The following is a 15872-nucleotide window of genomic DNA, read 5'->3' on the forward strand; positions in this document are numbered from 1 at the left end:
TCTTAAGGATTCTGGGCTCATGTCTGACTACTAGGTGCTGGCTATCCATCGGCAACACCCCTTGCTTTTCAACTTCACCAGGCCCAGTCACCGGGCCCAGGCCATCCTTACCAGCACTGGCGAAGCAGGATTTTGAAGCCATCTGGACAGCTAGAGGGTACAGGCAGATGGAGACTGTTGCTTCCCACACCCCAGATGATGGCCGAGGAATCCACATCTTTGTAGGGGATTTCACCAGTCAGCAGTTCCCACAGCACCACACCAAAGGACCTGGGAATAAGGGGAAACATCTCTGGAGGGGCTCTCTCCAGAGGCCCTGGTTAATACAGGCACATCTCACTTGCACTTGGGCTCTGGGAGTCCCCTTTGCCGCCCTGTGCTGGCCACCCATCCTCAGTCCTCAGCCTGGCCCTCACCAGATGTCGACCTTCTCAGACACAGGCTCATTGCGGATCACCTCAGGGGCCATCCAGGCTACTGTCCCTGCAAAGGACATCTTGGTGCTCTTGTCACTCAGCTCCTTGGAAGTGCCAAAATCTGAGATCTTCACCACATCGTCGTACGTGATTAGCATGCTAGTAGAAAGTGTAGTCAGCTGGGGTCTACACCCCTCCACACCCTCATCTAACTGCAGCAACTCTGCCTTCTTTGTTTAAAATCATTTGGGACTCCCAAAGGTGAGGGGCTCACCACAGCCCTCCCAAGATGGGACTGTTACTTAGAATGGGTTTCTGTGACTGCAACACAGACAGGGCAGGGTCTGGAAGCAGGGAGGCGGCCACAGTGACTTTGGTGGCCCCTGCATGCATATCAACTTCTCCCTGCTTACTTGCTTACTCACTTGGGGGACTTGAGATCTCTGTGGATAATCTTGTGCAGGTGCAGGTAGTTCATGCCACCAGCGATGCCCATGGACCAGTCAACCAGCAAGGAGGGGGTGACAGGGCGGCCAGCCCGCAGTACCTCATACAGCTGGCCCTGGGCGCAGAACTCCATGAGGATGCAGTAGCAAGGGGCTTGGGTGCACACGCCCCTGGGGGCCAAACACAGTGGTATGAAGGCCTCAGCCAGCCCAGCATTCACCTGATTCACACCTGGAACCCCATTCCCACACATGCTATTTGGGGCTCTCTGGGGAGGAGGGGGTAGGTCCCACTGCCCTGGAGGGTCTTAGGCCTCAAGATAGTATCCCCAACCTCCAGCCCCTGCCCAGGACCTCACTTGAAGGTGATGATGTTGGGGTGCTTCAGCTTTCGCAGGTGCTTGATGTCAGTCTCCTTGAGGTCTCGTACCTTCTTCACAGCCACCTCCTCCCCGTGGAAACGCCCCAGGAAGACAGCACCCTGGGCCCCTGAGCCCACCCACTGCAGGTCCAGGATTTCCTCAAAGGGGACCTCCCAAAGGTCTGTGGGCAGGAGGCACAGTGCCATGTCTCAGAGCCACACTCAAGGCCTGTGACATATTCAAGGCCAGGGGCGGGACAGCATTGGGCCAGCTGAATAACTTCAGGAGGACAAGGCAGAAAAGTAGCCAAAACAGGCTAGGAAGATGTTAGATTGAAGGGAACAGGGAAGGAAATGAGCGTGTGGCCTTAAAAGAAACTGGGAAGTTGGGCCAGTGGACAGCTCAGGGCGTAGGGCTGGGCCACGGGTTGGGAAAGGATCACCAGATGACCAGAACTGTCTGCAGACTTCAGCCACAGGGAAGCAGGGAGAGAAAGGGCGCCCCCCCGCCCCCGCCAAAAGACATGGCCTACCTTCTTGCTGCTGCTTGTGCTCGGTGGAGTAGGCTTTGCCAATCATGGTCCAGACAGGGCGCAGACAGCCAAAGAGGCCTTCAAGGAAGCCACTGCCACTCTGGCATTGCAGCCGCACCTCGTCAGCTCGAACTCTGGATGCCCGGTTCTCAGGTGACCCAGCAGCTCCCCCTGGGCCCCCAGCATCCTGCTCATGTAGCTGCAGGACACTGTTGGCAAAAGGCTCAGGGGGCGGCTCTCCACCTGGAGAGGGGCTGGGCCCACCCCCGCCCTGCCCACTGAGGGGCACTACATCTCGAAGTACACACTGGGTAGGCGTCAGGTCCTTTTCAGGGGTGCAGTCAGAAGTGTCTGGGTCTAGCTTGCGCATGGAAGCCTCACTTAGAGTAGACACAAAGCCCCCAAAGGAAGGGGAGGGTGTGCGGGTTTCATGAAGGCAGGCCATGGCCTCTGGGCCCTGGCGTGGTGGTGAGCTGCGGGCCCTGTGGAAATGAAGGAAGGAGGGGCCATTAAAGCAACAGGCGCCCAGCTCCAGATGCTCACCCTAGGGGCTCACTCCAGAGCACTGGGAGCTGGGTTCACAACTGCCCTGCTGGAGGGAACACCTGAGCCTCACCCTTGGCTACATGGCCCCCATCGTTTCACCTGTACCCATCTTAGGAAACCTGATACATTTGGGCTTCCTCTAAGGCATGTCCTGGTAACTCAGGTAAGTAATACTCAGGTATACAGGCAACATACCTGAGGATCATTATCAGGTAGACATTATCAGGTAAGCCTCACTCAGTTACATACTTGTGTCTCAAACTCGAGTCTGATGCTGATGGACTGGTTCCCCTCCCCTGATGGATACTCTAATTCACCGCTTGAGGCTCACAAGTGCACAGGGTGTCAGGTTAAGGTCTCTCAGACACCCTCAACCTCAGGCACACAGTGCTAACACACCTAGCATTCCCTCAGAGTGAAACGCACACATTATTAAGGTAGGCCTCACACTCAGGCCCCTTCAATGACATTTCTGGGCCTCCTGCAAGTAGGCGATGCATCTGGGCTTCGCATCAGGCACGATTCGATACCATGGAGGCCCTGTCAGGAACACTCAGTTCTGGTGAGAGCCTTATCCTGCAGCACACTCGCTCACATCTGGGCCCTACTCTTCAGAGCTCTCAGGAACACATCTGGGCCTTGCTAAGAGAAGGCTGTCACCACACAGTTCAGCTATCCCCCAGCAAAATTGTCAAAAAACACAGAACCATCCAATGGGGATGCAGAAATTGGTCAGAACCAGGCCTATGGCCTCACCACCTTAGCCTTCCCATCGGTTCTCCTGCTCTCCTAGGGACCAAAGGAGGCCCTGTCTTCAATTTCTTCTCCATTGCCCCATTTCTTCAGACCAATGTGCAGCTTTTCAGGCAATTAAGATTTGTCCCGATTCATAGTTGAGTGCTATTTAAAAGGTAACCGTTAAAAACTTGCCCAGGGACCAGCAGATGGCATAATGGTTACATCACTGGACTCCCACGTAGTCTACTGTGGTTTTGAGTCCTGGACTGGGTGACTTAAAACCCATGCTGGACAGGACCAGCAGTTGGTGTAATGGCTATGTCACTGGACTCCCATGTAGCTGACCGCGGTTGAAGTCCTGAACTCAGCGGCCTAAACTCACATGGGGCACATGTGCATGTATGCCTAAGATCTCAAGAGGAGAATGGAGGAAAAGAGACTGGTGAGTTCTTGCTTTCTGTCTCTGGCAAGCACATGCACCCTATACCAAAAATCTCTACACACACACATCCTGGCCCAGGGACCAGCAGGTGGTATGGTGGCTAAAGAACTGGACTCCCACATGGCTGACTGTGGTTCAAGTCCCGGACCTGATGACTTGACACTCATACCAGGTGTTTGTGCATGTGTGTGTGCCCAAAATCCTGAGAGGAAAATGGAGAAGGGATTGTGGTGTGGCCATCCACCATGGCGGGGGGGTGATTTCTCACTTTGTCTCTATGTCTCCGCCAAGTGTATGCACCCTAGAGCAAGAATCATTTTTTTAAAAATTAATTTATTTTAATTTGACCAGAGAGTGACACACAGAGAGGAAAAGTGAGAAAGCAAGCCACCAGGTCCAGGACTCAAACCATGGTCAGCCATAATCACCATGCCACCTGCTGGCCCCCTGCAAAAATCTCTTAAAAAACAAAACAAAACAAAAACAAACCTGGCCCAGCCTTATGGCACACTTTGTATCAAACTGAACTGCAGTGCTGGAAGCCACATGGCTGACCACAGGTTTGAATTTCCCGGTCAATTTGAAAACACGCCAGACACGTGTGCACATGCCCAAGATTCTAGGGCACTGGAGCAGTCTGTGTAGGTGACTGTGGTAAACTGTGCTGACTGCAGAGGATGCTTCTCTCCCTTCCTCCTCCTGCCTTCCTACCCCATGGGTATGTGCTATTAGAAATACACTTTTTTACTTTAGTTTGCTATAGGGAACGTGTGCTCTCCAGAGAGAAAGTGAGAGAGTGAAAAAGTACCCTCTGTGTGGCGGAGGATGGTCACAATACAATCCCTTCTCCAGTCTCCTCTTGGGATTTTGGGCACGCACACACACGTACTCGGTATGTTTTTCAAACTGCTGGATCCAGGACTTGAATTGTGCAGCCAGTTGTGTGATCCAGGTTCCTTAACCGTCATGCCACATAGCCCCAAAAGAAACTTAAAAAAAAAAAAATTTCTGGGCCAGCTGCAGCTCTGTGCTATAAGTGGTAATGTACTGCTCAGAAAAGCTGGATCCTACATGGCAACCACAGTTCAAGTCCCAGGCCTGGTGGCACATGCACGAGTGCTCATGATCTGATGGGCTGGAAGACTGGAGAAAGACGATCACAGCATGACCGGACCCTGTGGAGAACGCTCCTCTCTCTCACCTGCATGCATTGTATTATGAATAGAGAAAAAAAATTAAATTTCTAGTCTTGCCTCTGCCACTTAATAACGGCATAACCTCAAGCAAGCTGAAGTGAAGCCTCCGTTTCTCTAACTGCACAAAATGTTACACTGGCTATCACTCAGGCACAGCAAGCTCTTCCAACTAGACCAGACCTGTCCAAAGGTGACACTTAGTCCCATCTCCCTCCACACCTAGTAGCTGCCCCTTTCTGAGGCTTGGAGATTCCTGAGGACAAGAATCTGTTACTCATAGCAGGGTCCTTTGGCAGCCTCTGGTTACTCTCTAGTACTGACTGCCGTTTGTTCTGGTCACAAGGGGAGAGGGATGGATGGAACACATTGTCCAAAATACATGTTTTCCGTAAACTTTTTGCACAAGAAAGAGCTCACTGGATGGTGGTGCTGATGTGCCGAGAGGTTTGGGAAATTCTGCTAGTCTCAGTTCTGTGTCAAGTAATTCCCAGACCTTTCCCTTGATGACTTTTTCAGTGGGTGTGGGGTAGGCCTGGAATCTACATATTTACTTGTTTATTTTAAAAAGAATGATTTATTTAATTTGTTATTTAATTACATTTTATTATTTTCTTGAGAGGTTTTTGCCATAGGGCATATGTGCTCACCAGAAAGACAGAGACAGAACGTGAGAAGTCACCCCCCAGGGGGGATGGCCACGCCGCAATCCCTTCTCCTCCATTCTCCTCTCGGGATCTTGGGCACACACGCACATGCGCCCGGCGTGAGTTTAAGCCACCAGGTCTAGGACTTGAACTGCAGTCAACTACATGGGAGTCCAGTGACATAGCCATTACGCCAACTGCTGTTCCCTATTTCTTACTATTCTTTTTTAATTTGACCAGAGAGAGAGAGAGGGAAAGGGAGAAAGCAAGCTGCCAGGTCCTGGACTTAAACCATGGTCGGCCATGTGGGAATCCAGTGTCTTTAACCACCATGCCACCCGATGGCCCCTATTTGTTATTATAATTTTAAAATTTGACCACAGAGAGACAGACAGGAAAAGTGAGACAGTAAGCTGCCAGGTCTAGCACCCAAACCACAGCTGGTCATCTGGGTGCCCAGTGGCCAGTGCCCCAACCACCTGCTGGCCCTGAAACCTGCATATTTAACAAGCACCTCAGATGATTCTTATGACTCACATTTGAAAAGCTCTGACCCAATGCCCTTCTAGTCCCTAGTCCCACTATACTGCCTTAGTAAGAGCCTGATTAGTTGTCCCCTGGCCCAGGACAGCTGTCTCTAAGATGTCTCCACGTACTCCCGACTATTCTCCACAAAGCCTTCTGAAGGGTCTTTCTAGAACACTAACTGCCCAGCAGTTAAACTCTTTTTTTCTTTGGAGAGGTTTTTGCTGTAGGGCGCCTGTGCTCGCCAGACAGAGAGAGACAGAGAGACAGAAAGCGAGAAATCACCCCCCAGAGGAGATGGCCATACCGCAGTCCCGTCTCCATTCTCCTCTCGGGATTTTGGGCACACACACACAAGTGCCCGGCATGAGTTTAAGCCACCAGGTCCAGGACTCAAAACCGCAGTCGACTACATGGGAGTCCAGCAACATAGCCATTACACTAACTGCTGGTCCCCTGCTTTAAACTCTTTAGTTGCTCACTGGCCTGGATGATACCCAGGCCCACAGAACTTCCGAGACACCAAGCTACGGTAGGCCACGAAGCCAGGTCACCCCACATTATGGCTCTCTAACTTAGGAAGGGTTTATAATGTCCACTAGCCACTGGTATCATCCGGTAGGCGCATCAGTGCACTGAGTCCTCCCCGCTACAAGGTGGCATTAACCCCTGCAGCAGTGCAGAGAGTAAATACCCTGCCCAGTGCCGTAACTATTAACAGTAAAAAGCTGGAGCTCCACCCCCAGGCATGCTCTGCCTCCAGGTGCTTCTCATCCTGTGTTTTCTAACTTCACTTCCTCTGTGGGCAGGGGCTCCGAGTCAGTGGGCAGGCTGGCCCCTGTGCAGTGGTGGTGTGGTCTTGGACTGCTTGAAGCTGCCATTGGCACCAGATCCCAAGGCTTCTGACAGCACCCGGCAAGCAAGGAGCTCTCCGGAAGGTGGGACCACTGCTCTGTTCACCCCATTAGGTCGCACACACTCAGGAAACTTTGAAAAGTTCATGGAAAATGGAATTCAGGTACGGGTTAATTTTGGTGCAAAAAAATTCTTTTAAATTCACAGTTTTCCAAAATACGCATTTTCCGTGAACTTTCTGCAGAACTCCCCTAATGCTCACAACAGCCTAGTGAAGGAGGCATTACGGGCCCACTGCACTCGGAGACAACTGAGGCCCAGAAAGGAAGTGGCAGCAGGCCCGGCCTCCGCGGCACATCCCACCCCAAGGGCACGGTGTAGCTCGCTGCAAAGCAGTCACGCACATCAGCGGCGGCCCGGTACCCCGGGACTTCCCGAGATGGTCCCCAGTCCCCACCCCGCCCCAAACTCGGCTTCCCTTCTACACCGCCCAGGACCAAGGCGTGTGCTCTCGGATGCTGTCGCCTGGGCGGGCCAAGGGGGAGGACCGCCGCACTGGGTGCTGGCGAGGGGCCGGGGCGTCCGCCGGGCCGCTAGGCAGGGTAAGGGCTCTCGAAGCGGGAGTGAGGGCGGCACCACACGGAGAGGAAGGGGTTACGGACGTAGGGTCCCCCACCCCCCGACCTCTTTCCCGGCCATCACGTGCCTCCAAGCTGAGCGTGTGGCTGGGGCCAAGGCAGCGGGAGGAGGGGGTCCGGGTTAGGAAGGGGAGGGGACACAGCAGGCTGGGGGAAGCGCCGGGCGCTGCGGCGTAACCATGACGACTAGGCCCGAGGCAGCGCGTGAAGTCACCAGGACAAGATTAGCCCAGGGTCACGTGAGCGCAACGCGGGGGCGGGGCTCGCCAGGTCCCCGCCCCTGACCTGGGTAGCTCTCGTGGCAGGTTGCCGGGATGGCTGCGGGGGTCGTAGGTGCAGACTCCTAATCCTGCAGGCGGCCCCACCTGTGTTTCCCTCCTGCGCGTAGCTTCTCCCGACCCCGTATGCACACTGAGCGACTAGGGCGCCGGGTGGAGGGAAATCGATTGGTGTTAACCGGGGAGACTCGAGTTGGCATCGGGGTGGGGGGGGGGTGCAGTGCCACTGAGCAGGAAACCAGGAAATGGAGAGCCAGGACACAGAAAGGGCGAAAGGCGCAGCGGAGGAGGAGGGACTCGCCGACAAATACAGGGGCCACACAGCGTGCAGCTCAGGGCAAGCCAGGCCTGGAGAAGGAGCGAGTGGAAAGCGGGCTTTGGAAAGAGGACACAGAAAATGGAGAAAAGGGGATGGAAAGCGCGGATGTCATCTGTTCCTTCCCTAATTCACTTAATACTTAGAAGCGGAGCCTTGAGAAGGGACAGTACCTAGTTTTTTTAAGGGAATTTTTCAGCAGCGTCTGGTTGTTTGGCAACTAAGAGGTTGGGCTGAGAGGGTGGCACGCTCAGAGACACTTGCAGCGGAGCCTCCCTCCAGTTCACCAGGCTTCCCCAGAGGCCCCTCTGGTCTCCAGGGCCAGCAGCTGGGGAGGGACCCAGAGAGGCCATTTCACCTGGAGAAGTAGAAGGGACCAAAGGAAAGGTGGGGACTCTAGCCACCCCACCCCACTCTTAGTTAGGCTAATGACAGCTTCCAGATTGACCTAAAGAATGTGAGTGTGAGGGAGGCCCCTGGGAGCCATAATAAACTGGAGACTCCTCTCTCCCAATAAACAACCCCTCCCTCCTGTTCCCTTAATTCCTGACTTGCCAGCTGTGTCCCACTGCCCCTCAGCTGGACCTTGGCGCCAGAGCTTTAAGGGTATAGCAAGGCTAGAAGCCCCTGGCCCAGACATTCGGTCACCCTGGGGGAGGGGAGTTGCCTCCCAGAGCATCAATTATGCAGAGCATGGGGGAAGGGCAGGGATGTGACAGGAGGGGTGGAAATGGCTGTCAGTCATTCTATCTACCATCTTTACCCAGTGCTGACCGCATCTGTTTCAGATTGGGTGAGGGGACAGTGGTCTCTAGGCCATACAGTATCCAGGGGAGGGGGGCCTTTGGACACCCCAGGGGGAGGGAGTCCTGATTCAGTTTCATATAGGAGGCTCTGTGCTTTGCTGATGGCTCCAAGAATACTGGGTGCAGAAGCTGCAGGGTAGAATGAGCAGGAAGTCACCCCCCTCTGTCTGTCCGTCCCTCCTAGCTTTCTACCTGTGCTGTTGGAGGCCTGTGGCTGGGAAACACTGAGTTCTCTCCAGCTCCCTTCTCTTCTTCTTCTTCTTTTTTATTAGTATTTTATTTAACATGGGACCAGCAGTAGGCATAATGCCTAGGTTATTGGACTCTCATGTAGTTGACCGCTGTTTGAGTCCCGGACCCAGTGGCTTGAACTCACGCGGGTCGTGTGTGCGTGAGTGCCCAAGATCCATAGAGGAAAATGGAGAAGGGATTGCTGCATGGCCATAACCCCTGGGGGGGTGATTTCTCGCTTTCCTTCTCTCTGTCTCTTTCTGGAGAGTGCAAGCACCCTATGCCAAAAACCTCTCAAAAAAAAAAAAAGTATTTTATTTAACTTTATTTGTTTTAATTTGACCAGAGAGGGACAGAGTGAGAGAGAGAGAGGGAAAGTGCGAAAACAAGCTGCCAGGTCTGGGACTGGAAACTTGTTCAGCCATGTGCGAGTCCAGTGTCTTTAACCACCATGCCACTTGCCAGCCTCCAGCTCCCTTCTCTTCTAACAGCAGAATCTACATGGGTCTGGAGGGCCTGGTTCAAAGGCCAGACTATCTGGCTAAACTTCAGGCTCTCTTCTCTCACCAAGTATGTGTCACTGTCCTAGACCTCTTCTTCCACCCCGGGAAAGGCAGATTTCCTTACCCTCTTAAGTGGGAATGCGCGGGGATCTTCACAGGGAAAGCAGATCGAAGACTCTGGAACCCTAGTTCCACCTGTGGACGTTTTGAAGTCCCGAGAGGATGAAGGTGCCTGACCCAGCCGGGCCTCTAGTCAGCTTAGCTGCAGCTTTGTTTTCATTTTCCCTTACGGGATCCACGGGCCTAGAGTTCTTCTAAAGTGGAAGAAACTACAGCTTTTCTCAGTGCCTTCGTGATGGGGAAATACCTTTTCCTGAGAACCTGGGGAGAACGAGATGACCACTAAACCCCGGTCCTCGGCCTTTTTGAGCACCTTCAGCAAGGTGTACAGTGAAGGGACTGGGAGGGGGTGGCAGAACTGTTTTAAAAGAAAAAAGAACCAGCTTTTGGATTCAGAGAGATCAGAGCTAGAACCCCAGCTTTTCCACCAAGTATTTTGTTAGTTATTTTTAAATTGTTAGAGGCACATGGGCTAGTCCGAGAGAGAGAAAGCACGCCTAAAAGGGGCTTGGTCATGTAGCAACCTTTCTTCCCTTCTTCAGTTTCCCCAGAGCAGAATTTTAGCCATGCTCATACATGTGCCCCGCGTGTCCTTCAAGCCTCTGGGACCAGGACCGCAGTCAGCCAAATGGGATCTGTTCCCCATGCACTGCATTCAACCACTGTGCCACTTGACTGGCCCTTGCTAGCAAGTGGTTTCAGGAATGTAATCTCTCTCTTTTTCAAAAGTTTTATTCCAGGCTGGCAGGTGGTGTGGTCGTTAAAGACGCTGACTCTCACACGGCCGACCGTGGTTTGAGTCCCGGACCTGGTGGCTTACTTTCTCACTTTCCCTCTCTTTCTCTTGCTCTGTCAAATTAAATAGATAAATAAAGCTAGATCAAATAATTCTTTAAAAAAGGAAAAAAAGTTTTTTCCATAGGGTACATGCGCTTGCTGAAGAGAGACATAGAAACAGAGAAAGGGAAAGTGAGAAATCACCCCCCCAGGGAAGATGGCCTCCCTGCAATCCATCTCCTCTATTCTGTCAGGATTTTGGGGGTGCATGTAACACACCTGGAGTAATTCGCAAGCTGCCAATTCTGGGATTTGAACTTCAGTCATCTGTGTGCTAATCAAACTTTTAATCACCATGCCACTGCTGGGTCCAGAAATGTAATCTCTCTCTCTTTTTTAAAGAGAGATTTTTGCTATACAGCATGTGTACTCACCAGAGAGACAAAGTGAGAAATCACCCCCCGTGGGGATGGTCACGCTGCAATCCCTTCTCCTTCAGTCTCCTCTCTGGATATTGGGCACATACACACACACAAGTGCCCGCTTGAGTTTCAGGCTGCCAGGTCCAGGATTCAAATTATGGCTGGCCATGTGGGAGTCCAGTGACATAGACATTATAGACATTACGCCATCTCTCTGAGACTCCCAGCCCTACCTCATGGGGTGGTGAGGGTTAAGGAGATGAGGTAGGGAACGCAGTGAGCTCAACGCCTGTCTCCTTGCTTTGCCTTCCTAGTTAGCTGGACACAAGGTCTTTCTTTGTGGGTCCTAGAGATGTCATCTCTTCTGTCTGACTAGAAAAAGGGAGATTTGGGACCAGCAGATGGCATACGGTTATGTTGCTGGACTCCCAAATGGGTTGACTGTGGTTCAAGTCCTGGATCTGGTTGCTTAAAACTCATGCTTGGTGTTCATAGGTGTGTGCCCAAAATCCTGAGAGGAGAATGGAGGAGAAGGGATTATGGTGTGGCCATCCCCCCCCCGGGGGGGGGGATTTTTCTGTCTCTCCAGTGAGTGCATACACCTTATAGCAAAAATCTCTCTCTTTAAAAAAAATAAATGAAGAGGGAAACTTGGTCTCCAATCTTCTGCGTCCCCAGAAACAAATCACAATTCCAGGTTCCAGAGGAACTGGGTTCCTGCCGGGTCAGCCCTTCCTCTGCAAATCTGGCCCTCTCCTGTCCTCTGTACTAGGAAGTAGGGCTAAGTCTTTGCAGCCATCCTCGCCCCCGTCCAGTTCTTTCTAGAATCTGCTCTTGTAAGCAGCTATAGCACTAAGATCCTCTCCTTGACTGTGTAGCCCTGCTCACAGGGGTCTGAGGGGAAGGCGAGAGCAGGAACAGCACAGGATGGGCCTCAGGTCCTTCCTAAATAGCGCCTCAGGGGGCTCTGCAAGATGTTCAGCATATTTTAACAAATAGTCCCTCAACTGAATATACATTTAAAAAACATGAGGGGGTGGGCTCCATGACACTACTGCTCAAGAGAAGCCAGGTCCTGCATGGCAGTGACCAAAGAGCGAATCCTCAGCCTGGTCAGCCAGGCTCATGCACCAGTGCCCAAGATCTGACAGGCTGGAGGGTGGGAGGACGGGAGTCACGGCATTACCAGGCCCCGTGGGAGATGCCCTGCTCGCTCTCACAGATGCGCACACATGCGCTACGGTGAGTAAAGAAACATTTAGAAAAATCTGAAAAGCTAGATACCAAGGTAATCCTAATAGCTTTTAGACTGGTGGAATTACAGGTATTTTACTTTTCTTCTTTTGGCTTACCTATGTTGTCTAATATCTTAGTAATAACTGAATTTCTTTTAAAATAAGACAAATTTTATTTTAAATCACAAAAGAGAAAGTTTATGGAGTGCCCATTCATCCCTGTCACCTCGCTTAGGACAACTGTGCTATAGAGGGAGGTCGGATGGTATGGGGAGAGGGTGTAGGCTCAGAATTGGAGAGGCCTGGTAACTATAATCTCTGCTCCTGGCAGTTGGGTGGCTGGAGTACTAGACGTATTAACAAATGTCAATGTCTTGATCTCTAAATGGGAAACAGTGGTACCCAGGTCACACAGAGGTAATGCAGCAGGTAAGATACTATGGTGGGTAAGAACGTAGGCAATAGGTCAGACAGACCTGGGTTCAAATCCTAGCTTCTGTCACATACCAACTTTTTGACTTGCAAATTACTTAAGTTTCATTTTCCTCATCACTAAAACAGAGATGATGATAACACTATCTAACTTAGTCTTGTTACCAGCATTACTGAGATAATAAAAATAAAATTCTGGGACCAGCAGTTGGTGTACTGGCTATGTTTGTTGGTGGACTCCCCTGTAGCCGACCACGGTTTGAGTCCCAGACCCGTGCGTGCGTGCCCGAGATCCCGAGAGGAGAATGGAGGAGAAGGGATTGCAGCATGGCCATCCCCCCTTGGGGGTGATTTCTCGCTTTCTGTCTCTCTGTCTCTCTCTGTCTTTCTGGTGAGCACATGTGCTCTATAGCAAAAACCTCTCCAAATAAGTAAATAAATAAAAATAAAATTCTAGGCCCAGTACATGGAACACAGGAAGTTCTAGAAAAAGTTAGGCAGGTGGAAGGTGCCTAACATGAAGGTTTTTAAATAAATATCATTCTCTTTTCTTTTTCTCCTTTCCCTCCTTCTCTAAGCAAGTAGCAGGACACAGGCGGGAAGGGACACGGAGAACAAGAGGGAGAAAAGGAGTACAAAGGAAGAAGAAACCAAAGGGCAAGGGCCCTCTATCCTGGATGACCTGTTCTCGTCGGAGTGGTGGCACTGTCTCCTCACTGCCTCCCCCAACACACACAGGACCCTAGAAGCAAATGAACAGACCCCTCACGAAGCCCCTAGTCTGCTGCTGGCACCTTCTCATCCCTATCCTCCTGCTCCACAGGGCCTCCTGAAGGGGTGACCTCCTGATCCCCTCTCCTCCCCTGACCAGGCAGGGGAGAACTAGTGCTGTATGTGCCGAGAGTGCAGGGCTGAGGGTACACGGGCCCTCTTCCTGGCAGACTCTATCACGTTACCATCACCAGGGGCAGGACTGGGGAGCAGCGTTGGGTTTTGGAAGGATTCCGCCTTCCTCAGCCCTATGGAAGTCTGGGCAATCACAGACATTTCCTTGCTGAAACTTCTTGCCTTCTCTGCTCATAACTGGGGTTCTTTATTTATTGAAGAGAGATTTTTGCTATAGGGTCATGCACTTGCCAGAGACACAGAGAGGGATGGAGAGATAGAAAGCAAGAAGTCACCCCCCAGGGGGAATGACCACGCCGCAATCCCTTCTCCTCCATTCTCCTCTCGGGATTGTGGTCACGCATGCACACATGCCTGGCATGGATTTTGAGCTGCTGGATCCAGGACTTGAACCACAGTCAACTACTACATGGGGTCCAGCAATGTAACCATTACACCATCAGCTGGTCTCCATAACTGGGGTTCTTTAAGGATGAACATTCAGTTGCATGTTTTCATGTGTGCTGGAGTTAGGGCCTCCCCATCTCACCTGTGAGTGAAGGGATGAGAGACAGGCTTGACTGGGCGACACTTTTTCACCCACCCTGTGAGATACAAGGGAGCAGGCCCTTATGCTCAGAGAAACTTGTTTCTGGAAGACTCGGGGAGCACTTGAGTCCTCTCCTTCCTGAATCCCTTCTGCTGGCCTTATTTGCTATGAGCCTCTGGCTGAAAGTCGGTGCTCCCAGAGCAATGGAGTCTGCTTGAGGGTTAGAAGGGAAATGGTATTCAGAGGCAGGTACTGACTGTGGCTTGAGAGGACACTCATGGGGCAAAGAGACTTCGTGTGCACCCCCTCCTGGTGAAGGCCATTCACCTCCCAAAGAGGGAGCAGATAAGGGAGCTCAGTGGTGGGGCTTCTCCCTTAATTCCAAGGAACACCTATTTCTACAGTACCTTGACTCCTTCCCTTTCCTCCTCTCAGTCGAGGCCGTAGTATTAGGAAGTCTCAACTCTGTGGCAAGGATTTATTTTTAAGCCAAAGATGTTGAGGAGTGAGGACTGTGGGAAAAGGAGGAGGGTCTTGACAGACCTGACCCCGGGAAATAGGTTAGGGAAGCCAGAGGAGATGGTGAGAAAGAGGAGGGAGAAAGCCACAGATGAGTGGGGGAGGAGAGGATGCAACAGCTGGATGGAGGTGAATGCCACAGCTGGAGGGGATTAGGAGCATTCCAGCTGCATGGGGAGGGGGACCACTCCTGGGCGTCCAGGAACAGGTGCTCTCTGCCTGCCGGTGCTCTACAGGCCCAGCCTGCTAGTGGGGGGTGGGGAGGGACGGCGAGCACATCAGGCCTTGCCCTTCCTTTCCTTCCCTGGGGAGGCCAAAACTCTCCCTCCTCCTTCCGTCTCTCCCTTCTTGAGGATGAGTGGGTGGAGAAGGGGATGTTTCCTTGCCCACTCTCCTTTAAGTCTGACCCCGATCAGCTCCCCCACCCCCCTACAGTCCTTCCAGCTCTGGAGGCCCTCCGTGTCCGAGCTGGGCGGCGGCATCCCTCCGCTCCGTTTGCCTCCTTCCCATCCCCACAGGCGCGGGTCCAGGTTCCCAGTCCTCCATCCCCACAGCCTCAGCATCCCGGCGCCACCTCCTCCCACCTCGCCACATCTGCATCCCGACCCTCCCTCCACGCCGGGATCCCAGGACCCTGACCCATCTGCCCCCCACCCCCTACTACTCGGCCAGGCTCTCACCTCGGGGGCTCCGCGGCCGCAGCACAAAAGGCGGCGCTGCTGCAGCTCCGCTCCGGATGCTGCTCCCGCCTCCTCCTCCTTCTCCTCCTCCTTCCCTCCTCCCCTCGCTGCCCTCGACCGGACCCGGGGCGCTGTCACAGGCGATGCGCGCGCGGTGTCTGGGTGCCCGGGTGTCAGCCCCGGCTTTCTGCCCCCACCCCCCGACCCCTAGCCTGTCCCCACTCGGCTTGAACTCCCGCTCCTTCCAAGGCCCCCGCCCCTGGCCCCCCGGGACGGACACGCCCTGAGCGGGGGATGCTGCGCTGGAGCCGCCGGCCTCTTAAAGGAGCCCGCTGCTGCCATCCGGCGCGCTCCAAGCTCATCCCTGGTCCTGGGCCCGGAGCCTCCCTGCTAGCGGTGTCCTGTGGCGGTGCCCACCACGGACTTTACGCCGATTCCGTAGGAACACCCTATGGCCGGTCTTAAGGACTCCTTCCTCATACCCTGAGAGAACAGCCCCTCATGTAGATCCCCTCATGTAATGCTCTGGCATTGCTCCCCCGTCATACGGATCTTGCCAGCTCTGCTTCCCCTTAATTGTCACTTCTCCAAGTTTACCCAATTGGAAACCATTCAGCTGTAGGCCCCATTCTCCTCCAGTGCTCCTGGATGACCCCTCATTATCGTTCCAAGATTTCTCTGACCTCCAACCCTGGCTCAGAGCAAGACATCTTCCTTCATCCATTCTCAAAAACACTCAGAATCATGACAGCTCTCTCGCCAAGGTCACGAAAATTTC

The 15872-nt window shown here is 52.9% G+C and overlaps 1 protein-coding gene across 1 annotated transcript in view; it reads right to left on the minus strand.

The window, feature by feature from the left end:
- Positions 1–15301, minus strand: part of MAP3K12 (mitogen-activated protein kinase kinase kinase 12) — a 21788-nt gene extending 6487 nt beyond the window's left edge. The window contains exons 1-7 of the mRNA XM_006169067.3: positions 15095–15301; positions 2065–2238; positions 1757–1965; positions 1222–1405; positions 842–1033; positions 417–575; positions 112–270 (exon numbers count right to left, since the gene is read on the minus strand). Coding sequence (XP_006169129.1) covers positions 112–270; positions 417–575; positions 842–1033; positions 1222–1405; positions 1757–1965; positions 2065–2201 — 1040 coding nt within the window. The 5' untranslated portion in view covers positions 2202–2238; positions 15095–15301. The remainder of the gene's footprint in view (positions 1–111; positions 271–416; positions 576–841; positions 1034–1221; positions 1406–1756; positions 1966–2064; positions 2239–15094) is intronic.
- Positions 15302–15872: the final 571 nt, after the last annotated feature.

Source organism: Tupaia chinensis, unplaced genomic scaffold, assembly GCF_000334495.1.
Source record: "Tupaia chinensis unplaced genomic scaffold, TupChi_1.0 Scaffold146740_1, whole genome shotgun sequence".
In the NCBI taxonomy this organism is placed as follows: domain Eukaryota; kingdom Metazoa; phylum Chordata; class Mammalia; order Scandentia; family Tupaiidae; genus Tupaia; species Tupaia belangeri.